Below are 22119 nucleotides of genomic sequence, written 5' to 3'. Positions count from 1 at the left end.
TTTCTCTTTCAGTGAAACAGCACCATGTCACAGAAACCTAAAGACAACTAATGTTTTGTTTTGGCTAATGTGAGGATTTTTTCATAAATGTGGGAAACTGTGAGAAAAAACAAACAAACAAACAAACAAAAAACAATGTGAGGAAAAAAAACGTTAAAATGGTGAAGGGTCAGACTCCTTATACGATCTGAATTTGATTTATAGTAAAATATTATTAATAACAAACAAACAAACAAACAGTATTTCCTATTTATATAGGCCTAGCCTATGTGTGTGTGTGTGTGTGTGTGTGCATGCGTGTGGATAAATGACTGACATTGGAATGTAGCCTACTTAAATTTGTCAACATAAATGTATTATAATTTCAGGACCATTTACCATTTCCTAATATATAGCGACATTATCGGTCCAATAAAAACAATCCAGTGAACGAACGAAGTTTTAAAACGTGTAGCTTGTCGTCACCGCTCGACTGTCACGCGCCGGTTCGCGTCACTTTAAAATTCAAACAGAAATAACGGCTATAACGTATCTGCTTATGAGTTGCTCAGTCGCAATGAGTGGAAATAGCTTAAGTGGTCCTGAAAAAACACGCTTTCCAGGCCTTAAATATCTCGTAAAAGGAAGACAATTAGAGTGTGTTGAAGGGAACGAAAATGAGGAGAAAAACGAAGCTGAAGGCGAAACCTACCGCTGGATCTTGAACCCAAGGAGTTACTTCAGGTAATTACGTTAGCCAAACACAGGCTCACTAACGTTAGCCTCCCTTGTGTAAGTAGTAACGTTCACCAGGCTATATTTCATATTAATCAAGCTCATTCACTTTCTAATTATTCATCATATGCTAATTAGACGCTGTAACCTTACTTGATGAAAGAAAAAAAGATGACGTCTTAAATTAATCTCCTAATTATCCTAATCTCTAGGATAGTAAGAGTGAACATGAATGACACACTGAAAGAAAAAGAAACATATATAAAACGTTATATATTGTAACATCTTATTCAGGGATGTGATTTTAGCTGGTTACTATAATGATTGAAATCGTGAAATGGCCTTGATTACTAAATAAATAGCAAAATGTTACGTTTTCTAATACATTTATTTCACGCACGGATTCATCGCTCGCGGCTCCATCTGCTGGACATCCTTCAGCATGTTTGCTAGGGTTCAAAGCGTTAAAGGTCCCGTTTTTCGTGGTTTTTTGAAGCTTTGATTGTGTTTATAGTGTGCAATATAACATGTGTTCATGTTTCGCGTGTAAAAAAATACAGTATTTTTCACATAATTTACTTATCTGTATACCGCTGTTTCCACTGTCATAAAAACGGGCTGATGACTTCCTTGTTCTATGAAGTCCCTCCTTCAGAAATACGTAACGAGTTCTGATTGTGCCAGCGGTTCCTGTGTTGTGATTCGACAGCAGCTTAGCGAACCCAGAGCCATAGAGAGCGCACCTTGCCCGGAAAGGTCACGCCTCTTACCATAATGTGTGCTGCACATAGTTTTACATGTGGATTATTGTGGTGTCCTGCCGAATGAACACAAAAGACAATAATTCCCCAGAGACTGAACTCTTTAATCTCCACAAGCAGCGACAGAAAATGTACAACGTTAGCACTCACTCAGAAGAGTACCTCATACGGAAAACAGCCATATACATAAACATAGTCCCCTCTTGTGGCCATTATGTGCACTGCAGTCCAACATTAACTATTGCAGTAAGGATACCACAATTATAATTTTCGGGAACCGAGTTAAACATAAATTGTGACCATTGATCTCTAAGTACAGCGTCCCTGGGAAGGCCAAACAAAGTTGATTGGACTGCAGGATGAAAATAACAGCGTTTTGACGACATGGCGACAAACACTCTACAAACGCAACTCTTGCTCTTCTCCGTGGGAGCGCAACAAGACCACGCCCCCTTTTTTGTGTATTCCTGTGGGCGGAGGTTAGTCAAAAAACTGTTTTAGTGACGTCATTAAAGAAGGAAGTAGAGGGATGTAGTCCAAACTGGCCGTTCGATGTAGGCGACTTCTGTTAAATAAAATATCTCGCTTGGCATTGAACTTTGAGCTTTAAAATTTTACAGATTTTATTTATACTCTAACAACAACATTACACACTAACTAAAGTTTGAAACATGGGATCACGAAGAACGGGACCTTTAAATGTGCGTAAAAATCGGCGCTGAAACGGTGTTACTCACCAGTTTCCCGGTAACTTCTTTTAAATAAATTTTTACAGAAATATAGTCTGATGCTGTAAGTAAAACACGGCATTCAGTTTCCATTCACACAGTAAATGCTTCTCTGCAAGTCCTGTGTGTTTGATTCGCTTATAATTTGCATTTAGGAACGCAACGTGCGGCAAACATCTTATGAAATTCGTAATGAGAATTGTTTATAAATCTGTTGTTGACAATATAAAGGCATCCCTGTTGTTTTCCGCCAAAATAAAAGCTCGTGGTTTAACGTTTGAAAGAAAGACATTAAGACATCCATAAATGTTAGTATTGTAATTTTACCGTTGTTCTGTAAAATAAAAATAATAATAATGATAACAATCTATTATTGTTGTTAATAATAATAATAATAATAACAAAAACTCTATTAACACTTTTATTAGGCTATACCATAGGCATACTGTTCAAAAGTTTGGGATCTGTAAGATTTTTCGATATTTTTAAAAGAAGTCTCTTATGCTCACCAAAGATGCATTTATTTGATCCAAAATACAGTAAAAACAGCAATATTGTGAAATATTATTACAATTTAAAATCACTTTTTTCGATGAGAGTATATTGAAAAATGTAATTTATTCCTGTGATCAAAGCTGAATTTTCAGCATCATTACTCCAGTCTTCTAGCCTGGGTGCCAGCCCGAACCCCGCCTACAACATTTTTTGGACGGGAAGTTCGGTCTGGACTCGATCCATTGTGGAGTAATTATGCTCGGCTCCCAGAAGGCCAAGCCAATCAAATTGCCAGGGCGGGCTTTTAATCGATGATGGACAGGCTATCTGCGGTTACGTAACCACCCACGTCATCAAAGAGCGCTTGGGTTGAATTGGTTTTCACCAACGATGACTGCAGCTGGAGAAGTAAGATGTTTAGATTCCGCTATCACGTCTGTAATAAAAGAAATCGACAACGCATTAATTTTAAAAGACGAACAAAGAACCGCAATCAAGGCATTTGTAGATTGGAAAGATGTGTTTGCCGTCCTTCCAACGGGATTCGGTAAAAGTTTAAGTACAAGTTCAACATACGTCACTTACTGCGTTGCTCTGATTGGTTGTAGGTCTATCCAATTGAGTGCAGAGTTTTTTTTTTTACTGGTTCGGTTAAGACACGCCCCATAATTCAAGTGCAATGGAGCAGTATCAGACTCACATTCTGCCTAGAATATGAGTATGACGAAGTCAGGCTACCAGTCTTCAGTGTCACATGATCCTTCAGAAATCATTATAATGCTGATTTGCTGTTCAAGAAACAATTCTGATTATTATCAATGTTGAAAACAGTGAAGTCACCTTTATTTATATAGCGCTTTTTACAATGCAGATTGTGTCAAAGCAGCTTTACAGTGATAACTGGTATATAATTTTGGCTGCACAGCAGCTCTAGAAGAAAATGGTGTCAGCATCCATAAGTAAATTCAGTACTGATTCATTCTGATGTAAGAAACAATAGTTATTAATTTAGTTACTTTATCTATATCAGCACTGGAGTAAACCAACCTGGTCTCATGGGAGAGACGTACCCGTGGGCACGTTTTCGCGAGACACAAAATTACGTACCGGCGCGCAGGGGCGTGATTTTTTGTCATTTTTGTCAAGGTACCACCCAACCCACCACCCACCCCACCCCCATCACCGATCACCAACTATAAAGCGCTCACGCACACAAATACTTAATAAATACCACTTAATTATTGATAAAACCTAACCTTTGCTTACCTATTTGAAGTCTACTCTCCTCCTCCCGGTCGCATCAAATTGTTTCAGCACTTCCTCTCCGCTGATTTTAATTTCAGGATGAATGTTCATAAGGGCAAATCCAGTAAGCCGGTAGTCTGTCATCGTGTTGCGTAAATATGTCGCCTCAATACGCTGAAAGACCGCTCTGCAGAGGCCGTGGAGACTGGCATAGTTAGGAGGACTTTAAGTACACAATGTAAATTTGGGAAAAAATCCACCGTGTTCTTTAAAACCTCACAAATGTCACTGCTGCTGCGTGTTGTACCGTTAAATTGCCTCCACAGCTCCAGCTCAACATCAGCACCATCTAGATTGGGCATCAGTGCCCCGCACTCATTTTTTATCTCCTGCCACACTGTGTCCGACAATTCTGACAGTTTTTCCGGCAGCAAATACTGGCCTTTCAGTCGTGGGAGTGCCAGGCAAACTCGGTCTTTCACTTCAGATGCTAGGTGATCTATGAAGGGAAGAAACAGATTCCGTCGCCAGTATTCATCTGGCGTTGTTGCTGGTGTGTTTGACCGCTTTGTCTGCATTGTTACTATGCGAGGGACCGAGGGATTGATATGAAGTTTGGCAGCCAGCTCACAACTTTGATCCCACATCTTTCCGAACGTTGCATCCTCCCTTTTATTTTGAAGCAGCATCACCAACACACTGGCATTACTGGCAGCACTCGGTAGATCACAAGTTGGATTTTGCGAACTGTTGCTAAGAGGCGTTAGATATTGTAATAAACCTTGAATCACAATAATGCTGATAATGAAATCAAATGACTCCATTGTTCTGCTAAGAGACATCACTGTATTGCAGCTCCTGGGGTCCCCCTCAGTCTTCAGGTGATCCATTGTCACATAGATGTTCTCGTAGTTTTGGATGACAGTGCTGATGCACACATCATGCTGAGACCAGCGTGTGTCCGAAAACTTTTGTAAACGCTGATTCGTGCTGCTTTCACCTAAAAAGGTTTGCAGTCGTTTTGGTGAAGCTGTTATGAAAGACACGATGTCTTGTACAGCATTCAAGGCATTTCGAACCAAGGGGTTGCGTGTTGAGTGCACTATTGCCAAATTAAGTGCATGGTTTCTGCAATGCACATAGGTGGCAGCCGGATACAGCTGTTTAATTCGGGCTTGAACACCTCGCACCTTGCCACTTACGTTCCCAGCCCCATCATACCCCTGTCCCACCATATTGCTAGGTTGTAATTTAAATTCGTCTAGCTTTTCCAGCAATGTTTTTGTTAGCGTCACGCCGGTGGTATCAGCAGTAGAAACAAAGCACAAAAAGTCCTCTCGAACAGAAAAGTTGCCAGAGTCACGATCCACATAGCGGACTAGTAATGAGATTTGTTCTGAATTGCTGATGTCAGCTGTTTCATCCGACAGCTGAGAGAACCACTGGGCTCGTTTGCATTTCTCAAGAATTGTGTTCTGAATCTGTTTCCCACACAACTCAATTATTTCGTTTTGTATTTGATGCCCACAGTAATTTGCGTTTGAAGGTGCAAGCTGCAAATACTGTTTTAAGGTTGCATCACCATCTGCACGAAAGTTAAGAAATGCATGGAAATTGCTGCGTTCGTCTGTGTGACCTCTAATGCTGCGTTCACACCAGACGCGACTTGCGCGAATAAATCGCGCTATTCGCGCGTAGTTGGACGCTTGAACATTTTCAGTTTACTCGCTTCATTCGCGCGTGAAAATCCCTTCACAACAGACGCGAATTTGCGTCATGAGAGGGGCTCTCCCGCTCCTTTATGTGTCCCAGACTCTCCCACTGCTTTCTGCACACTTCCTCTGAATAAACACAACTTGTCAGTGGGGAAATAATTGTAAATTACAGCGAATAAGCTCAATTGGTCGTCTTTAGTTGGCTTGTATATCGTCGCTGTCCGATGAAAACCACGTATGTCCATTTTGCCGATTTTGAGATTTTTCGACGGATTGAATGTCCAGGTTCATTTCCGTATACTGTATGCTTTGCATATCTAAATGGCCAATGAAAAGTTGTGAAATCATGTCATCTGATTTTCACGTATATCCATTTGGTGTCAAAGCAGTCAATCACGCCGCGTATCTCCCGCCCTGTGGAAGCATCTCGCCGGTCTCGTGAAGTTTCATCGAAGCTCAGCACTGGATAGCCGAATAACACTGTGAGGTTACATTGCCAAATAAACATAGCCTGGTGAGACAATGACTTTCCTTTATCGAGGTAAACGTTTCCCCCCTGACGTACGTCTAGGAGTGACAAAATTACGGTAGGACTGTGCAAACAAAGCATCTGTCTAGCATTACCATGTCAGTGTATTGACTCATTGTCCCTTCATAGTTTGCAAGAGACATTTAATAAATTTATAATTAATATATGTAACACAGTTCGTAGATGTGGGAAGAAGGAGGCGGGAACCGGCGAACGTTCAACAAAACTTTAATTCAAAATAAACAAAGAACAAAACGAAAGTAATGCCGGCAGACCCTCGCGGACGTCTGCAGGCCACACAAACATAATAAAACATAACGTAAAGTCCAGGCCTGGTCCTCTCTTGTCCTCCACGGTCGTCGCTCCTCCTTTTATGCTCCCGGAGCTCCTCCGTGAGAGACTCAAGGCCGGTGCGCTTCCCAGGTGATGCTCGTTATCACTTGCGTCACCGGCCTCGCGCCGTTCCCTCACGGCTCTCGCCCGCCCTGGTCGCCACAATATTAAATAAACTAAGCGTGTTTAATAAAACTAAGACGTAGGCTATTTAATAAACTGAGCGTATTCATCTGTCAATATGAAACGCGACTTGGCCATTCTAATTAATGATCGGAAGAACGCGTATCGACCACCGTTACTGTAAAATATGCACGTATGTCCATTTAAACTCAATTTTGGTCAAATGTGGATTATATCATTACACTGGCAAGAATATGGTTACATGTAAAGATGCCGTACCAAGTATGACAACGCTACATTCAACTGCTTTTGAAATACGGTGTTTTTTTCACTTCCTGAAAAGTAACCGTTTTGGACATACGTGAGTTTCATCGGGCAGCGACGATATGTATATATATATATAGCTCAAATTGAGTAAAGACTGTTTTTTACAACTTATAAGATTATCCGACCTCCTCACTCACTTTCTTTCAAACACGATCCTTTTTATTTCTGTTTCTATAGATGTATGAAGATGTACAGCGACGATGATTTTGTCCTCCATTGTTGTTTCAAATTTCTGCCTCAGCTCGCTACGTCACGTCACTACTAGAGCAAGCTCCTAATTGGTTAACGCGGCGCGGAAATTCGCCAAAGTTCAGATTTTTCAACTTGCGCGATTTGCGCGAATCACGCGTTAAGCGCGTCAAACGCCCGAATCGCTCAATTCGCGCCGCAGGATGTCAGTTCGCGTCTTTGCATTGACTTAACATGTAAATCACTCGCGCTTACCGCTTCATTCGCGTCCGGTGTGAACGCACCATAAGAGGTACATTTTGCTGTCTGCAAACAGCAATTAAATCAATTATTGTTTTGACACCATATTTGTTGCATTCTGTTGTGTCTTGGTGGGAACGATCTAACGCTGCACAAATTGACTGCTTCTTTCCTGTACACACGTAGAAAATCTGCAGCACGTAACTGAGCGACCTGATGTGCTTGAGTGGACCGGTGCTTCGTAACGATTTTTTTTACGTTACTCCAGTCACTGAATGGCTTTGTCCTGAGAGTCATCTCGCCAGTGAAGAAAAGTATGCAGGCCAAACAGAACAGGCCATCCTGTGATATGCTGTACCTCAATGTTGGATATAAAGTCTCATTGAAAAACTCATCAGGGATTTTTCTTTGTTTCCCAAAAATGGATCTTGACGGAGCGACCCAGTCTCTGGGTGGTCTGAATCTACTCTGCAAGTGCACTGAGTTTAACGAAATCAGTTGCCAATTTAAGCTCATCCGCTTTAAATGTTCCGATATCTGCTATGTCAGTTATCGTAACCGGGCAGCTAGCAGCAGGTACCTGTGGGCTGGGAGGAACTGAAGGTTGCTGTTGGAGGGTCGCGGTTCCATGCGAGGAGGCTGAGCAGCTGGCAGCTGGATCTGCATCATCCGATGAAAGAGGGTGGGTTTGGAGTTGCCTAACTGTTTTAAAACTAAAGCCAATAAATTTCTTTTCACCCATCCCCCACTATTCAAGTAAAGACACAATTTAAAACACACAAATACACACCTTTATTTATTCTCATTCTCTCATGCTTTCTCAATATCTCGCAAGAGTTTATTAAGAGATTATTAAGAATTTAATAATCATTTTAAAAATGATGTAAAAATAAATAAATAAATAAAAAACCCGGCATTAATTAGTGCCCTCTCATGGTACGCACAGTGCGTACAGCCGTACAGCTGCAGGCGCCACTGCCGGCGCGTACGTCTGGCTGCAGTTTCTGACAGAAACGAACGCTAGAGGCCGGTAAAACGTCAATGAGCGCTTTGGCTCGTTTTCACACACGGTTTCGACGACGGCTTGGGTCGGATTACGGATTCGTAAAGCCTCGTTTTGACATCTCCACGCGCAATATCATGTCACGACTTCGAAACGCTTCTTACCGGAGCGCCCGATTTGTAAACGAACGTACTTTGGACTTTCCGGCTCTACGCGTTTCGCTTTTTTTGGCCGCAACCAAGCTTGCTCGGTAGCTCGGCCGATACGGAGTTGGATTTTACGACAAGGAGTCGACTCCCCCTGCCTGGGTAGGAATCCCGTGAAAGGCGACTGACTGGGGCAAAAAAAAAAAAAGAGAGATCTAAACGAGCTGGAAAACAGTTTACAATCGCGGACGCTTCTTAGGTCACGTTTGCTTTTGTTAACGCCATCGGGTAGGTTTAGGCGTAGTGTTGGTGGGATGTTATTTTAAAACGAAACGGAGCGCAAATGTCAAATCCACGGCGATTAGTCTAAAAAGCAACATCATAAAAACGTACCGCATTCACCCTATTATCTGCTCCGCCAAAAAAAAAAAAGGAACACGCTTTTAGCGCCACTTAGTGGACATTTCGCAGTGAAACTGCAGCGATATGTACTCACTGGTACGTATTTCGCGACTCGCCAAAACGTGCCCACGGGTACGTTTTCGTCATGAGACCAGGTTGCAAGATCGTACAGTAGGTGGACAACCAAAATGGATATTACCGCCGCGCATACCGCCGCCGCAGGGCCGTTGCGTTAACTGAAATTCAGTCGCGTGTAAAAAAACTACCGCCAGGTGGCGCAAAGGGACGGATTGGAAAGTGACTGTAATAATAAAATGTCGGTTTGTAAATGGAGATGAAAGGACAAAGTAAAACAACAATAACATTTATAATATAACATTTTAACATCCTTAAAAACAATTAAAAAATTTAAAGTGAGAGTTAATTTCAAAACGTGGGATAGTCTTAGACTATAGTCTATGCATCAAAAATTAAAAGAAAGACCTTTACAAAGTCTTATTGTATGCTATTGTCATTAAACAGTCATTACTAGGCATATATATATATATATATATATATATATATATATATATATATATATATATATATATTAGGAGCACACACACACAGATTAAAAATGTAACATTTTCATTCTGGTTTGCTCTTAGTTACTCTTAGTCTAATGTTTAGTGATTTTGATATCGCAGACTAAAATACCGGCAGGAATAAATATTTAGGCTAATTTACTCATTAAAATCAAATGTGTTCATCAGTGATTGTACAGCAAGAGCAAGGACACGTTGTGTGCATTTTGTTTTGTGCTTTTACCAGAACGAAACGCTCGATTGTCTGTGTGAAATGCAGCGTGTGCACAAGCGCCAAGAGAACTGATAACAGCAGCAACGAGCACTGGCCATGATTTCAGAAACAACACATTCCGGCGGATAGATCGCCTCTTATTTAACACAGACCTATATCTTATCGAATTGAGATATTTCTTTCTTTTTAGGTACAATTATTCGCTGAGTTTAAGTTCATTTTTGAGACGTTTCAGTTTCTCGCAGAGAGACAGCTGAAAGCGCACCCTGTTTTTTTATTTTATTTTATTTCATTTTTCAAAAGTACAAGGTTTTGTTGTTATTGTGAGTGTACACGAATAAAAGTAGACCATTTGTAATCTTGCACTAATCTGTAGGCTATCGCCAAAAATGATGGAAGGCCTATTTTAAGTTGTTTTAGCTGTCATGAGGAGAAAATCCATCAGGACGCGCCGGCGCTTTCATCGACCAGAGGGATAAAAATATAGCCAATTTAGTTTCATATTTATATTTAAATATTGGGCTATTGCCTATTATTATTATTATTATTATTATTTTAAAATTTCACCTAGTTAATTATGGAAAGGGAATAGCATGACGGATGCGCAACGTCGGGAGATATGCAGCGGGTCAGACATAAGTTTGACCACTTCATTAAGTTTTGTTTTATAGTAAGTTTTTCTTTAAAGTGAATTTCTTAAATTGTAGAAATTGTATCTTAATTTCAATCAATGTTTCATCAACCAATTGCCTATATTTAATTAATTAGGAAGAAAACCAAGAACGTCGGGTGTGGAGTGGATTGCGTAACAAACGAAACCATGTTTCCGTGGCCTTTAATTAAGGCTGAAGCAATAGACGTCTTTCTGTTTTAATTAAATTTATGTATTACTTTATTACATGTCTTTATTACTTAAATAATTGATAAGATGTTTTTGGTCGAACAATATATTTTAGCTGGTCTACAGGGAGTGCAGAATTATTAGGCAAGTTGATTTTCTGATCATATTTTTTTCCCAAGCACATTTTACCAATTCCAATCCACATCAATCTTAATAACTACTATTAATATTGTTTTTAATCATTTATAAGTGATATATAATTGTTCATGAAGGCTGGAAATGAAAAATGCCTTATATTCAGGTGTGCAGAATTATTAGGCAAGTTTTCTTTTACAGGCAAAATGAGCCAAAAAAGAGATTTAACTCAGACTGAAAAGTCAAAAATTATTAAATACTCATGAGAAGGACGCAATACTAATGCAATACTAGAAATTGCAAAGTTAAAGCATGACCAAGGGACAGCAAAATGCTCATTGGGTCAGCGGGGTCAGACAAAAACAGGTGGAAAAGAAAAGACACATGTTAACTGCAAAATAATTAAGAATTAAGGTGAAGAATTAAGTGTGAAACCATCAGGAACCCTTTAGTCTCCAGCGCCACCATTTTCCAGAGCTGCAACCTACCTGGAGTCTCCAGAAGTGCAAGGTGTTAGGATCTCAGAGACTTAGGTTAGCTAAAGAATCCTAAAAAATGACCTGCACTTGATAAGAATCACAAACTGAAGTGTTATAAAATACATGAAGACTGGGTTTTAATAGGGCTTATAGACAGACAGCTTGAGAATGACTCCTGATGGACCAGCACCACATCCTCTTGTACCACTGTTTGAAGAATTTATCCAGAATCTGGCAGTAAGGTGTTTGAGTTCACTTTTAGTCCATCTCTTATCCTGAAATGTCTGTCTTGCAGAGATGGACTAAAAATGATCTTCCAAAACTTACTGCCAGATTCTGGAAGATAAATTCTTCAAACAGTGGTACAAGAGGATGTGGTGCTGGTCCTTCAGGAGTCACTCTCAAGCTGTCGGTTTATAAGGCCTATAAAAACCCAGTCTTCATGTATTTTATAACACTTCAGCTTGTGATTCTTATCAAGTGCGGGTCATTTTTTAGGATTCTTTAGCTATCCTAAGTCTCTGAGATCCTGAGACCTTGCACTTCTGGAGACTCCAGGTAGGTTGCAGTTCTGGAAAATGGTGGCGCTGGAGACTAAAGGGTTCCTGATGGTTTCACACATAATTCTTAATTATTTTGCAGTTAACGTGTCTTTTCTTTTCCACCTGTTTTTGTCTGACCCCGCTGACCCAATGAGCATTTTGCTGTCCCTTGGTCATGCTTTAACTTTGCAATTTCTAGTATTGCATTAGTATTGCGTCCTTCTCATGAGTATTTAATAATTTTTGACTTTTCAGTCTGAGTTAAATCTCTTTTTGGCTCATTTTGCCTGTAAAAGAAAACTTGCCTAATAATTCTGCACACCTGAATATAAGGCATTTTTCATTTCCAGCCTTCATGAACAATTATATATCACTTATAAATGATTAAAAACAATATTAATAGTAGTTATTAAGATTGATGTGGATTGGAATTGGTAAAATGTGCTTGGGAAAAAAATATGATCAGAAAATCAACTTGCCTAATAATTCTGCACTCCCTGTAGTTAGACACAAATTTGCGTAGTGGCTTATTGTGCAAACCTTTTTTTCCTACCACACGCCAAACTCATAACATTTCTTGCAAATTTAAAAAAACAACAAAAAACAAACAAACAAAAAAAAACACGACGCTCCGACTTTTAAAAAAATCCCTCCTCGCTCCAGTCAAAACTTCGCACATACTCTGCTCGGCAGCAGCAGACGCTGGCAAACGCGCGGGGGGGGGTTGATTCCATTCGGAACTTCTGCAAATCCCCATAACACAAACAAATAAAGAAACTTACTGCAAATACTCATAACAGAGTCTAACAATTGTGTATTTCGTCAGCTTATTTCATATGATCAGATCAGGATGTTAAAATTAACAAAAAGCACTAAGATTGCAAAAAGGTCTGTCACGCATAGCTTAGGCTAATATTTTGAGTCTCCCGCCCTCCGGATTAATGGCTTTGGTGACAAACATTTTAAACAAAGCGCCCTTCCCCCTCTCTCAAACTTGTCAAGTGTTGCAGAGCAAGTACTGTTACTGTGTGTTCACACCGCCGGCGGCAAGAGCGTCAAAGTGACGCTAGTCATTCATTTTCAATGAAAGCCGGCGGCGAGCTCCGGCGAGAGCGGCGCGTCTTGGACGGTGAGAGCGTCGAGGAGAGTTGAAATCAGATTAACTTTATGGTAATGAGCTATGACGCGGTTCGGCGGCAACCAATTGGAATGTAGAGGTCCTCGCATGAGAGGCTTCTGATTGGTTGACGCGACTTGTCATTTACTTTGACCCTCCCGTCGGCGGCGGTTTGAACGAACAGTACAGCGTTGTTGGCAGGTCGGCCAAGGCGACTGTTGACGCTCTCGCCGGCGGCGGGTTGGGTGAGTGCCTTTTATACACACAAGATAATTTAAGCATTATACATTGATATATAAATGGAACACAATCGATTTGTTGTTTTTGTTTGTTTTTCTTTAACATTTTTATTTTATTTCTTTGTCTTTAAGGAACATTGGATGGCAGTAAAGATTCTTTACAGTTATTGTTCTACTAATACGGAGCCATAATGTAACATATCTTGGTCAATTCTTTCGAGCTGCTTTACAGCTTAACCACAGTAACATCAGCAGTTATTGAAATGAACTGAATCAACACAGATCTGCTGATATAAATAAATGGGCCTAAATAAATAGCAAAAACCAAGATTGGGTTTGTACGGTTCATTTGAACTATAATTTAATAATTTATGTTACGATGTTATAGAGGTACAATGTACAGATGCCTATATGTTTTGCATAAAGTAAGAATATTTAATAAAGAATCTTAAACTTCCAATATTAAACATGTTCTCGTCATTTTGCTCTTAACTGCAGTCAAAATACAAATAGGCCTATAAAATATTCATATGCATTGTGGAGCCCATTGTGGAGAGTCAGATTAGGTGCAAACTATCTATAGCAGAAACTTTTTATCTTAATAGCCTCGCACTTGTTGAATAACAAAACGTTGATTATTGGGCTATCAACGTTTTTTTTGTTCGTAATTGTGTAGCTTATGGCATGACATTTCTTTTTGTAATGTTTATGAGCGTGTTAATGGATACAAACTGCACAATTGCAGTTTATCAGATTGTTGCATAGCTATAATTGCACGATATAGTTGAAACATTAACACATTAAAATCGTCTGATAATCATACATGAACCCTTTGTAAGCGATGTATTACCATTACATCATGGGCGTACGGGACACCCCCGCAGCCCCCACCCTATGATGGGCCCCGTTGCAGATTATTTACTATTTAGCCTTTGCTTTTTTTAGAACTAAACTCAATTGACTAAAGATAAAAATAAAGCATCCAACTGAAGCCCAAAAATGCAAGCAGAATACCATAGAAAATATAGTGCTAAATTACCACAAAAGGGGAAAAAATTCACTGTTGTTTCCATCGCCGTTTGTATGGTAGCCAAGACAACAGCAAGCTTTGATGCGCTATGTTACTGTGTTACTGTTAGCGGTCGTGTGCCAAGACAAATAAATATGTTCGGTCTTTGCTGAGATATTATTATTATTATTATTATTATTATTATATATTGCCCAAACGTAAATATCCTAGCCAATAAGCTATTTCTTTATTCTTTTACTGTAAATACATGAATTTGGTTTAGGCCTATATCATTTGATGCACCGATCGAAATTACTGAAAATTTGCGGCCGAAACAGCAATCTAGAAGGGAACCTTATATAGCCAAGCCTATATGCAAATTTGTGTCTAACTTAGAATTTAGACCAGCTAAAATATATTGTTAGACCAAAACATCTTATCAATTAATTAAGGAATAAAGGCAATTGTGCACAGCACATAGGCAATTGATTGATGAAACATCTACAAAACAAAATTCACTTTAAAGAAAGACTTACTATAAAAAAAACTTAATGAAGTGGTCGAAATCATGTCTAACCCGCTGCATTTGTCTCCCAACATTGCGCATCCATCATGCTATTCACTTTTCATAATCAACATTGGTGACATCTTAAAAAAAAAAAAAAAATCTCTCTCTCTCTATATATATATATATATATATATATATATATATATATATATATATATATATATATATATTAGGCTATAGCCCAATATTTAAATATAAATATGAAACTAAATTGGTTACATTTTTATCCCTTTGGTCGACGAAAGCGCCGGGGCGTTCTGATGGATTTTCTCCTCATGACAGCTGAAACAACTTAAAATAGGCCTTCCGTCATTTTTGGCGATAGCCTACAGATTGATGCAAGATTACAAATGGTCTACTTTTATTTGTGTACGCTCACAATAACAACAAAACCTTGTACTTTTAAAAAATAAAATAAAATAAATAAAATATAAAACAGGGTGCGCTTTCAGCTGTCTCTCTGCGAGAAACTGAAACGTCTCAAAAATGAACTTAAACTCAGCGAATAATTGTACCTAAAAAGAAAGAAATATCTCAATTCGATAATAAAATCATAGGTCTGTGTTAAATAAGAGGCGATCTATCCGCTGGAATGTGTTGTTTCTGAATTTGATATTTGATATTTTAAGGAATAGAATACACTCCTGTATTTAAATGCGGCTGCGGGAGTTACAGTTTTTTTTATGACGTTTTATTAATCCATTCATTCTTTTTAGTTGCAGTGATTTAGCTAAATCGTGCCTTAATAATGGGAGCGAAATTATTCATTTACTAAAATAAAGGATATAATTCATGAAACACGCAACAATTTCTTAATCAGTGTCCAAACAGATATATTTTTCCTAAGTAGTTATCTGTCAAATAAAGGACAGGTAACGAATAACAAAGTATGTGCGGGTCAAAAATCCATGCTGTTTTATTAAAGGAGTTTAAAATATAAATAAAAAATGTATTTGTGATAAATATAGGCCTAATATGTGAGAAAATTGACATTTTGCATAAAGATAAATGTGCTTTGATGCATTTGTTGGATAATGTGGTTAAAGCGCCACTCAGTGGTCAAAAGCTGCAAATGCACTTTGCGACAAGGCGGCGGCGGCACGCACGGCGGTAGAACCACCGTTTTGGATGGCCACCTACTGTATTTACGAGCTGAACGCACATATTGAAAAACCTGAAATTGTCACTGCTAAATACCTTTAATGGTGCTCTATGTAAGTTTTTGAATGTACTAAAGCATAAAAATACCATATGTTTATTTAATATATATATATATATTAAATTAAATTATATATAATTACAATGCCACAATGCCATAAATTAAAATCTGTATGAGTTGGGGGCGTGTCAGTGAGAAACATGGTGGAATACCACAATACTTAAAGGTGCTCCATGTAAGAATGACAGCTAGTGGTTGAAATGGGCATTGCAGTCCAAATTCAAAATATTGTTCGCCCCGCCACCTCCTCCTCAGGCTCAACATTCTCACGGGTTGCCAGTTTGAAGACACGCAACAGGAGCGAGCTCAATTGACATTGGAAGGCGTGGAGATTTACACACTGTAAGATAATTAGTAATTTATGAGTTGATATCACGTTTTAATATGCTCCCGTTCATAGACATCTTTTGATGGATGCTGAGTCTTTTTAGGTTGGGTAGAATCTGCGATGTTTGACCCAGTTTGTTCGCTGGCTTCCATGGCTGCAATTCGCTGCATGTGTTTTCCACCAACTGGCAACCCGGGGTGGTGAAATACTATTGGGTAAATTGGCAACGTGCGGTTTTGCACAGACCAAAACAAAAAAAGAAATTCCGGCATGGAAAGCAAATTTCAAAGTAAAATAACTGGCTGTAGCATTGGTTTTCAGAAAAACGAGTATGTGAACTCAACATGTTGAATAAATACAAACCCGATTCCAAAAAAGATGGGACACTGTACAAATTGTGAATAAAAACAGAAAGCAATGATGTGGAAGTTTCAAATTTCAATATTTTATTCAGAATACAACCTAGATGACATATCAAATGTTTAAACTGAGAAAATGTATAATTTTAAGGGAAAAATAAGTTGATTTTAAATTTCAGGGCATCAATGTATCTCAAAAAAGTTGGGACAAGGCCATGTTTACCACTGTGTGGCATCCCCTCTTTTTATAACAGTCTGCAAACATCTGGGGACTGAGGAGACAAGTTGCTCAAGTTTAGGAATAGGAATGTTGTCCCATTCTTGTCTAATACAGGCTTCTAGTTGCTCAACTGTCTTAGGTCTTCTTTGTCGCATCTTCCTCTTTATGATGCGCCAAATGTTTTCTATGGGTGAAAGATCTGGACTGCAGGCTGGCAATTTTAGTACTCGGATCCTTCTTCTATGCAGCCATGATGTTGTAATTGATGCAGTATGTGGTCTGGCATTGTCATGTTGGAAAATGCAAGGTCTTCCCTGAAAGAGATGTGTAAGCTGCCCATGCCACATGCAGTCATGCAACCCCATACCATCAGAGATGCAGGCTTCTGAACTGAGCGCTGATAACAACTTGGGTTGTCCTTGTCCTCTTTAGTCCGGGTGACATGGCGTCCCAGTTTTCCAAAAAGAACTTCAAATTTTGATTCGTCTGACCACAGAACAGTTTTCCACTTTGCCACAGTCCATTTTAAATGAGCCTTGGCCCAGAGAAAACGCCTGTGCTTCTGGATCATGTTTAGATATGGCTTCTTTTTTGACCTATAGAGTTTTAGCCGGCAACGGCAAATGGCACGGTGGATTGTGTTCACCGACAATGTTTTCTGGAAGTATTCCTGAGCCCATGTTGTGATTTCCATTACAGTAGCATTCCTGTATGTGATGCAGTGCCGTCTAAGGGCCCGAAGATCACGGGCATCCAGTATGGTTTTCCGGCCTTGACCCTTACGCACAGAGATTGTTCCAGATTCTCTGAATCTTTGGATGATATTATGCACTGTAGATGATGATAACTTCAAACTCTTTGCAATTTTTCTCTGAGAAACACCTTTCTGATATTGCTACACTATTTTTCGCCACAGCATTGAGGGAATTGGTGATCCTCTGCCCATCTTGACTTCTGAGAGACACTGCCACTCTGAGAGGCTCTTTTTATACCCAATCATGTTGCCAATGGACCCTTCGCTAAGCCACGCCCGAAAACCGCCATAGGCCAATCGTGGTTTAGCAACCGTTACTAGGTGCGGGAGGTCTGTCAAGCTTTCGAGCGAGGGAACATGCCGAAGCGTTGTGCTCATGGATTGTGTTAACCTGATACCCGGTATCCTAAAAGTTTTTCCCTTCCCGACACCTAAAACCCAAGTGGAGGAATGCCGGTGTTCTGAAAATTTGTGCTACCCTGTCAGATTTTGCTACCTCCCATTGAAACAGTAGGTAACGTTAGCAAAATCTGACAAAATCCGAAAAATGCAAACGTTACCTATCAGATTGTGCTTCCAGCGTGATATTAATGTGGTCTATGGCTTTATTAACATCTACACCTACCCCAACCCTGAACCTACCCTTATAATAGTGCATACAGTAATTTTGTGTTATTTATCATGACAACAATGATGTAATATTGATGTATGCATATGCAGTAAGCCCGGGTAGGACAATCTGACAGGTAGGTTAGCTAGCTAGCTAACTCAGCACATCATTGCTTGGAAATAATGACGGTTCTTTGTTCATAATGCATATATTTGAACATGAAATAAAATGATTAAAGGCAAGACGGAGTTACGTTAGCCTGGCGTGCTAAAAATATAAGCGGGAGAATTATCATTGCAAAATGGTCAGGCTAACGTCTCGTTTATTCCACAAGACTTATGGATAAGCTGTTTGATTTATAATTATTAGGTTATTTTCACTAATTTCACTTAACCTGCTGTGGATGAACAAAGCTTTTTCTCAATAAATTGCGTTTCTCCCATTTGAATGGTCAACGTATGAGGTGGCTGCTGCTCGCGCTGGGAGCTTTAGCTTCAATTTTGATCAAATTATTTTCTAATCGGTTGCATATTATGTCATGGATATATCCCTTGAATGCATACTGCAGTCTCTTTTGTCTTGCTCTCTCAGATATTTCACCTGTTCGCCAAAAATGACTAATTATCTTCTTGAAAATGTCTGACACCGGTGCATACACACTGTAAATGACTTGCCAGACGCGAAAGCTTGACAGGCGTAGCAACAGTAACTAAGGAGGGCGGGGCTTAGCGAAGGGTCCATTGACCTAATAAGTTGCAAATTGGTCCTCCAGCTGTTCCTTATGTGTACATTTAACTTTTCCGGCCTCTTATTGCTACCTGTCCCAACTTTTTTGGAATGTGTAGCTCTCATGAAATCTAAAATGAGCCAATATTTGGCATGACATTTCAAAATGTCTCACTTTCAACATTTGATATGTTATCTATATTCTATTGTGAATAAAATATAAGTTTATGAGATTTGTAAATTATTGCATTCCTTTTTTATTCACAATTTGTACAGTGTCCCAACTTTTTTGGAATCGGGTTTGTATATTATATATAATATAATATAATTATATATAATATAATTTAATTTAATATATAAACATATGGTATTTTTATGCTTTAGTACAGTCAGAAACTTACATAGAGCACCTTTAAAGGTATTTAGCTGTGACAATTTCAGGCTTTTCAGTATACAATGAAGTAAGCTAATTGCCTGCACAAAATATAGCATTAACATGACAATGTAAAATATGTAACAATAAAGTTTACAGTGGCTTCATTAATTAATTAAAAACAAAAAAGCAAAACACGCCTGATGCACATTCTTTGTTCTTCATTGTCTAGAAGTAGAAGTGCTGTATTATGTAATTAATTAAGAGAAGGTACAACGCCATGATCTTACTCAGATGAAAGTGACTTGAAAGCACTTGTCATCGTAAACATCCCACCTTGTAAATATGAACTTCCCAGGAGGACTTGAACACACCAGAAGTCTACTATAGCATTATCACTATTTAAATAAATAAATAAATATGTTGTCATGAGCATGTAATGTCTTCATATGTATCATTAATGCCATCACAGATCATCTAAAAGGAAATGCTAACATTTGCTTTTTTTCTGTCTTTCAGGCATTACTATCTTGTGTTTATGGTGGTCCTAACATTCGTGAACCTTATAACAATTCCTCTAGACATGGCATTTTCTGAAGATATGCATGATAGTGCCCACAAATACTGGGTGGCCTTCAATGTATTCTCAGATGTCATGTTTTGTATTGATGTTGGCTTTAATTTTCGAACTGGTATTTTCAATGAAGACGGTCAGGTAAGAACGCACCTTTATTGTCTTGTGTAATATTAATTATTTATGGCTTCACCTTTCTAAAATACTGTTAAAATGGATACAATGCTGTCCTGTTTCTGTCTAGGCCATCCTTGATCCAAAACTAATAAGAAAGGATTATTTCCGGTCTTGGTTTATTCCTGATATGGTGGCTGCATTTCCGGTCGACATTATCATTATTATTGTGGTAATTTTATTTTTCAGTTAATATCACTCACACTGATCAAATTGTAGAGAAATATCTTACAGTACAATCAATTTACCACAGGAGCATGTTTATGAAGCTGACACTATTTCACTGGTGGCTTCGAAGATGGTGCGGATACTTATGTTTGTGAGGGTTCTCAGTCTGATCCGTTTACTCCGTGTGCCAAAGCTTCTGAGATTCTGCTTTGAATTGGAAGATGTAAGTTTCAGCACTCACTCATCGTTATGTTAATGCAAGAAAATATCAATGGCAATATGTTCACACTGTACAGCCAGAGGAGAACTTTCCTTGCCACTGTCGCCTTTGATTTGCTCACCTGGGGAAAAATAATAAATAAATCAAGACTTAAATTAACTGCTAAATGATGACATGAAATTGAAGATATTATTACAGCAATATTTTCTATAAAAATGCTTTAAAACAATGTACAGTGCTGCTGTATTTAAGTAATACCGACTTGACTGACAAATGCGTAAAAATAATTGTTACAATAAAAAGGCTGATGTTATACAATGTTATACAAAGGATTTGGGATTCTCTACTTTTTGAGAAAACGATTTATGATTTGATGATTTAAAGCAGGGGTACTCAAGTTCGGAGGCCAAGAGGGCCGCATTTTAACCACATGACATGCAAAGGGCCACAATTATAACTTGGATCATAAGACTTTTATTTGGGCCTACTTAAAGGTGCCCTCGAATGCTTTTTCACAAGATGTAATATAAGTCTAAGGTGTCTCCTGAATGTGTCTGTAAGGTTTCAGCTCAAAATACCCCATAGATTTTTTTAAATAAATTTTTTTAACTGCCTATTTTGGGGCATCATTAACTATGCACTGATTTTTTCAGCCGCCGCCCCTTTAAATCGCGTGCTTCCTGCCACACGAGCTCTCGACTATATTACAGCGCATTTACAAAGTTCACACAGCTACTATAACCCTCAAATGGATCTTTACAAGATGTTCGTCATGCATGCTGTGTGCATACATCGAATCATGTGAGTAAAGTATTTATTTTGATGTTCACATTTGATTCTCTATGAGTTTGAGGCTATGCTCTGTGGCTAAAGCTAACATTACACACTGTTGGAGAGATTTATAAAGAATGAAGTTGTGTTTATGAATTATACAGACTGCAAGTGTTTAAAAATGAAAATAGCGATGGCTCTTTTCTCCGTGAATACAGTAAGAAACGATGGTAACTTTAACCACATTTAACAGTACATTAGCAACATGCTAAGGACACATTTAGAAAGACAATTTACAAATATCACTAAAAATATCATGCTATCATGGATCATGTCAGTCATTATTGCTCCATCTGCCATTTTTCGCTGTTGTTCTTGTTTGCTTACCTTGTCTGTGCACAGATCCAGCCGTTAATACTGCCTTTCCTTGTCTAATGCTCGAACATGGGCTGGCATATATGCAAATATTGGGGATGTACACCCGACTGTTACGTAACAGTCGGTGTTATGTTGAGATCCGCGTGTTTTCCGGAAGTCTTTTAAACAAATGAGATTTACATAAGAAAGAGGAAGCAATGGGGTTTGAAACTCAGTGTATGTCTTTTCCATGTACTGAACTCTTGTTATTCAACTATGCCAAGATAAATTCAATTTTTCATTCAAGGGCACCTTTAAAACATTGCACTCATTGCTATTTATACTCAGGGTCACTCAAAGGTTTTATTATTTGTATTATTATTATTATTATTGGTCAGAATCCTTTTTTTTTTTCAGTCTCATGAATTCTATAATTATAACAAATGTTGTAAACATGATAAATAAGATATTCTCCTTTAGCTCAATGATGTGACAGATCTGTAATGGGAGCGCTCTCTGCTTGCTTTCTGTTTATAGCACATTGACATTAAGAATAAAAGTTTTGTTTCTCATGCTGCTAAGAGGACT

General features: G+C 38.7%; 1 protein-coding gene across 2 annotated transcripts in view; it reads left to right on the top strand.

Moving 5' to 3' along the window:
• The first annotated feature begins 498 nt into the window (after window positions 1–498).
• LOC125254560 (potassium/sodium hyperpolarization-activated cyclic nucleotide-gated channel 1) overlaps window positions 499–22119 on the top strand; it is a 36278-nt gene continuing 14657 nt past the window's right edge. The window contains exons 1-4 of one of the 2 annotated variants that reach the window (XM_048169217.1): window positions 499–723; window positions 19787–19982; window positions 20086–20187; window positions 20269–20406. In XM_048169217.1, coding sequence (XP_048025174.1) covers window positions 539–723; window positions 19787–19982; window positions 20086–20187; window positions 20269–20406 — 621 coding nt within the window. In that variant the 5' untranslated portion in view covers window positions 499–538. Of the gene's footprint in view, window positions 724–7926; window positions 8082–19786; window positions 19983–20085; window positions 20188–20268; window positions 20407–22119 lie in introns of those variants that run through there. The other variant, XM_048169218.1, reaches the window with a different exon arrangement.

This window comes from Megalobrama amblycephala, linkage group LG19 (genome assembly GCF_018812025.1).
Source record: "Megalobrama amblycephala isolate DHTTF-2021 linkage group LG19, ASM1881202v1, whole genome shotgun sequence".
NCBI classification, from domain to species: Eukaryota; Metazoa; Chordata; class Actinopteri; order Cypriniformes; family Xenocyprididae; genus Megalobrama; species Megalobrama amblycephala.
This window is presented reverse-complemented; position numbering and strand designations above follow the sequence as displayed.